General features: G+C 46.8%; 1 protein-coding gene across 1 annotated transcript in view; it reads right to left on the reverse strand.

Annotated features, from left to right (window-relative positions):
- The window catches only part of FOXO1 (forkhead box O1), an 80,676-nt gene extending 74,930 nt beyond the window's left edge, over positions 1–5,746 (reverse strand). Inside the window, exon 1 of the mRNA XM_077484197.1 lies at positions 4,932–5,746. Within this exon, the coding sequence (XP_077340323.1) occupies positions 4,932–5,483 (552 nt within the window). The 5' untranslated portion in view covers positions 5,484–5,746. The remainder of the gene's footprint in view (positions 1–4,931) is intronic.
- Between the last annotated feature and the right edge of the window lie 254 nt (positions 5,747–6,000).

The following is a 6,000-nucleotide window of genomic DNA, read 5'->3' on the forward strand; positions in this document are numbered from 1 at the left end:
TCGCACAATTTCATTCCCGATATTTCAGAGACATCTGTGCAGGTTTCTACACAGATGTCAGTGTAAATCGCAGCCCAAAATCGCAAACTACTTTTGAAAACTGTGCCATTGAAGGCAATTGCCGTCTATTTGACATGTCAAAACACTCCAGTGTGAACCAGGGCTGAATTGAATGCATACATACCTAACTTATAAATGATAACAATTTCAGAGATCTGACAGTCAGCTAAAGAAAGCCTCAGGGACAATGCATATAAATCTCAACAGTTCATTTAAGGCCAGAATCAGAGATGCCAAGAAAGATTTGCTTAAACATTCTTTCTGGGATATTTTTCAGAGGAAAAGAAACTGTTAGAAGTTATAAAAGTGTACACCATTTATTTTTAAACCCCAGGAAAAAAAAAAAAAAAATTAAAAAAAAAAAAATCTGAATCTTACAATGAATCTGTACAAGACCTGATGATGGAAAAAGGTGCAAATACTGACTTTACATTATAATCAGAAGTCATCATCTAGCACTACACAAATAATGGTAACCTGGGAATCTGCTCTTCCTCAGGATACACACAGAGGAAATGGACAGTGGAGGCAATTTGTCATTCTACACAATGAACTATTGTGGGGTCACAATAGGATCTAGGGCCAACAAAAATGCAAATGCCTCAACTAGCAGAAGACATTTCAGGAACCACTGTGCCGAACAACTCATCAGATTCCCATTATACTCATTTTAGTTCTATTTGGGGAATCACAGCTATAACCACCCGAGAGCATTGGAGTCTAATAACTGCACAGGCATAGCCCCAAGTGTGCCATCAAACCTAGATGTAATCTTTTCCATCAGATCACACATTCATTCCATTGTCAGGAACCAGACCTGCCAGGTGCCTCCCAGGGGTCAGGTTACTACAAGGTGTTCACACCTTGCAGATTATTAATAGGGAACATCACTCAAGTGCTGACACAGTAACCTGACACTTGAGTGCTGCTTAAAAATCAGCCATTGTGTCAAGTGTCAATACTTGAGGCACACACTATATCCTACTGCAATCTCAATTTCTCTTGTAGATTGGCGATTCCTTTGTCCAATATGGACTTACCCCACTTGCTGAAATAATTCATAATGCTGACCCCTTAATAAAGTTTGACTGAAACCAACAGGCAACTTTTCTATCTAGCAGCCTGACTTCTGATCATAATTTATTTCTGTATGCCTTCTAAAAAAGATATGGTAACACAAATCAGCTGATTACACAAAACTTCCAACAGAGAAAGATTTGTCACCAGGGTTGTGAACGGTCCTTTATTCTAAAAACGCTCAGCTGCCACTTAAAGCATGATTGCAGCCCAAACTAATTTTGTTCTTTTTTTTGAGGATTAGAATCCCTCCCAGGTTTCTGCTAACTGGTGGCCTCCTTCAGAAACGTTCACATACTGTCCTATTGACAATGACATTGCTGAGAGAAAATCTCAAACACTGACAGAAATAAAAATGCTTTAATGGGAGGACAAAACCCCTGTCAGCTTCTTATTTGTGTCTATATAAGACCTGTTGGGCCCCTTCCTCTCTGGTGAAACCGTTGTCACTGTAAAAGCAAGTAAAAGGAAATCTCTATACAATCCCTGGGCAGTAGTAAAAACCAGGAGGTTCCAATCCCCCCTCCACTCTAGCTAAACACACACTTTTAAACACACTAAACAATTCTCAAACACTGCTTACATCATTGCATTGGGAGAAATAAAATTGGCGAGCAAGACTCTGCTTTAAAGGAACAGTTAAAAAAAAAAAAAAAAAAAACACACACACTAATAATATTATAAACTGAAACCCATTTATATTTAACTCCAGTTAAATTGTCCAGAGGTTTAGTAGCACTCCCCATGCCGGGATTCCCTTACTGAGGTTCCTGTCACCTAGCCCACCTTACTCTGCACAGTCCTTCGACCCTCTAGCTGCAAGGGGTACTTGTAAGGCTCACAACGGCTCGCACCATGCATAACCAAAGTTGAGTAGTGAAAAGCCACCAGTACTACAAAAATGTTTCCAAACAAAGTACATAATGCACACAATGGTTAAATGGGTAATGCTGTTAGGGCCTCAATGAGTCACCCTGAGTAAGGGGACCCACCAAAATATTGCCAGTTTGACCTTTGTGATATTGTGTACTCATGTTAAATCATGGAAACATGTTCTGGTGGTGACATCCTGCTATTAAACCTACTGAAGCCCCACTTCTCCAGTCACATTTCCCAAACAAGAATTAGAGTTTCTCAAACAGCCACAGGTGGAAGTTCCTCCTGGGAACCAAAGAGCAATCCAGGAGAAGAAAAAAAAAAAAGAAAGCCCATTGGATTTCCTTGCCAGCATATACAAAAATCTGAGCCTCCATTGGGTAGACTCTACAAATAAAACACTGGAGCAGTCTACACATTTTCACCCTAAGGGGAATCCTTGAAACAAATGTCAGGTCTCAGTGAACCTCTGCCAAAATGTATTTATCTGCAGCTCAGGGGTGCATTTGCATGATCAAAAAGCTGTAGAAAGTTTTTAAAAATATAATAAAGAAATGTGACATACCTAAAATATTTGACCCCCTGTGGCGGATTATTTTACATAAACCCAGCCCCCCACGGTCTATACAACAAAAATTGTTTCCGTACCAATCGTGAAACAAAAAATAAAGAAATGCTGACAGAAAGGGTGTTGTATCCTCTTACACTACTGGTCAGTGGTTAATGAAGAATTGTTTCCTTATGTTGATAGTCCATGCAGGCAGGGGATCAATCCACCACTGCTCAGGGAGCAGCCTTTCAAACTTTACCCCACAGGAACCCTTGAAAACATTTTTTTAGGCCTCACAGAACCCATGCATAAAACATCTACAATTCACAGTGAAATAGCATGATCAGTATGCCGTTAAGATAGTGGAGACAAAAAAAAAACCTCTTGCACGTATGAAATTACTATCTCATTAGTAGTCATTGTAGAACAAAGATCAATATGTCACTAACTTTCCATGGAAGCCCTACAATCAGAGGAAGTCAAGGGTTTCAGGGACATTTGGTGTCAATGCCTGATGTGGAGGAACCCTAGAGTTTCAGGGAGCCTGGCTAAGAAAGGCTGCTCTGCAGTAAAACTAGTATTCCAGAAACCCTTGTAAACGCCTGTTCAGGAGGAAACCGTGGGTTCCTAGAGACCTGGCTAAAAACGGCTGCTCTAAATGAATTCTAGTTCTGAAAGATTCCTATAAAAAAAGGAACCTTGGGATTCCAGGTACCCTGGCTGTGACAGGTTGATCTTGAGGAACCCTAGTGTATCAGAAACCCTGGTTGTGAAAGTTTTTTCATAAAACCACAGTTGAGAAAACCTGCTCTGGAGGAACCCTGTTACCCGAGACCCTGGTTAAGAAACTCTGCTGTGGAGAAACCTTAGTGTTCTACTCTAGAGGAACTCTGGTTGAGGAGGAGAAACCCTGTTTGTGAAAAGCTTCTCTACAAGGATGAGAGTTGTGAAAGTCTGCTGTGGAAGAACTCTAGTATTCCAGGGCCCTGGTTGAGAACGCCTGCTCTAAAGGAACCCTAGTGTTCTAGGGGAAAAGTCTTCTCTAGTGTAACCCTAGTTAAGGAAAGAAAATGACCCGGTTAAAGTCTGCTCCAGAGAATCCCTAGTTGGGAAAGTCTGCTCTGGAGGGGGGGGGGGGGGGGGAACTCTAGTGTTCAAGAAACCCCAAGGCTCCATGGGTCCTGGTTGTAAAAGCCTGCTCTGAAGACACCCTAAAGTTGCAGAAACCCTGGTTGAAAAAGTCTGCTTTAGAGGAACCCTAGCCTTCCAAAGATCATGGTTGAGAACGCTTGCTCTAGAGGAATTCTAGTTGTGAAAGCCTGCTCTGTAGGAACCCTAGTATTCTTGTGACCCTGGATAAGAAAGTTTCCTCTGGAGGAACAATGGGGTTCATGAAACCCTAGTTGTAAAAGCCTGCCCTGGAGGAACAATGTTTGCAAAAGGCTGCCCTGGATCAACTGTAGTGTTCTAGGGACTCTGGTTGAGAAAGTCTGCTCTAGAGAAATCTAGTGTTCCAAAGACTGTGGTTAAAGTTTACTCTAGACAAGGAGCCCTAGTGTTCCTGTGATCATTCTTAGGAAAGTCTGCTCTGGAGGAACCCTAGGGTTCAGGAAACCCCAGATGTAAAAGTCTGCTCTGGAGGAAGCTTAGTTATGAAACTCTGCTCTGAATCAACTCTAGCTTTCTAGAGACTCTGCTTTAGAGGAATCCTAGGGTTCCTGGTTTTAAAAGTTTGCTCCAATAAAACCCTGGTGTTCCAGGGACCCTGTTTGAGAAAGAGAAGTAAACCCGTTCGCAAGAGTCGGCTCTAGCGGAACCCTAGTGTTTCAGGGACCCCGGTTGAAAAAGTTTCCTGTAGAGGAACCCTAGTTACAAAAGCCTGGTCTAGAGGAATGGTGAACTTCCAGGAACTCGGGTTATGAAAAGTCTGCTCTGGAGGAACCCGTGTTATGAAAAGTCTGCTCTAGAAGAATGGTGGAGGTCAAGCGACCCTGGTTTAGAGTCTACTCTGTAGGAACCCTAGTTACGAAAGTCTTATCTAGAGGAAGGGTGGATTTCGAGGAAAAAATCTGCTCCGGAGGAACCCGCGTTATGAAAAGTCTGCTCCGGAGGAACCCGCGTTATGAAAAGTCTGCTCCGGAGGAACCCGCGTTATGAAAAGTCTGCTCCGGAGGAACCCGCGTTATGAAAAGTCTGCTCCGGAGGAATGGTGGAGGTCAAGCGACCCTGGTTGAGTCTGCTCTGTAGGAACCCTAGTTAGGAAAGTCTGGTCTAGAAGGGGGTGGATTTCCAGGGACCCTGGTTGGGATGGCCTGCTCTATATAGGAGATTATGAGGGGGTTTTGGGGTGCGGAGCCATGCTGCTCACCTTCCAGCCAGCGGAGCTGTTGCTGTCGCCCTTGTCCTTGAAGTAGGGGACACTCTTGACCATCCAGTCGTAGATCTGGGACAGGGTGAGCCTCTTCTCTGGGGAGCTCTCTATGGCCTGGCTGATGAGGTCGGCATAGGACAGGTTGCCCCAGGCATTGCGGCGGGAGGAGCTGCTCTTGCGGGGCTGCTGGGCTCCCAGGGGGGAAGGGGATGAAGAGGGGGACAGGGATGACACGCTCGGTGGGGCATGGAGCCCTGGCCCGGGTTGTTGGTGGGGTTGAGGTTGTAGTTGGTGGAGCTCCTGACACTGGAAGTCCCCGCACACCCCGGGGTCATAGTCCTCGCTCTCCTCCAGCAGGCTCAGGTTGCTCATGAAGTCCACATTTCCCGGGGCTCCGGCGGAGGAGGAGGGGGGCTCCGGTGCCGGGGACGAGTTGGCCGAGTTGCTGGGGTTGAAGTCCGGCCGGGGAAGGGGCCAAGTACAGGAGCGGGGCCGGGAGAGGGGCTCGAAGTCCGGGTCTATCTCCACCACCGGCGGCGCCTCAGCCATGACGGAGCTGGACACTTCTTCTTCTTCAAGAGTTTCCCGTCAGGAAAAGTTTTCAGTCACTTCATGAGAGCTGCGTCACCGCCACAGCCGGCTGCGCCACACACCACCGACCGACAACCGGGCTGCCGCTGCGTTACAACGGGCAAGGCGTAGTACGTCACCGGCGCTGCTCCGCTCTCGTCGGCGGCCGCCTGTTGAATGTCTGACTGAAAACTCCGACCTGCCCCCGGCAACCAGCCGCAGTTTACTGGAACCCACCGTGTGTCACGCGCCGAGTCCCTCCCACTCCGACAAAGGTGGGCGGGGGCCTCACTGACAGAACGGGTCTCGAAAGAGGGAGGGGACGGGCGCCGTCCAATCACGACGCCGCTCCTGGTGTCTCCGCCTGCTCCACCTTTTCTGTGCGCCACGCCCTCACCTATCCCAGCCGCTGAGTTGGGCGGGGAGGAGGCGCGGACGGCACGCTGGCTGACCCTTCACCGCCTGGTCAGGGGGTGGCGGAGCGAGCTCTGTGATT

The sequence above is a fragment of the Lithobates pipiens genome, unplaced genomic scaffold (assembly GCF_037356315.1).
Source record: "Lithobates pipiens isolate NorthernLeopardFrog02 unplaced genomic scaffold, aLitPip1_a1.2 Scaffold_16, whole genome shotgun sequence".
NCBI classification, from domain to species: domain Eukaryota; kingdom Metazoa; phylum Chordata; class Amphibia; order Anura; family Ranidae; genus Lithobates; species Lithobates pipiens.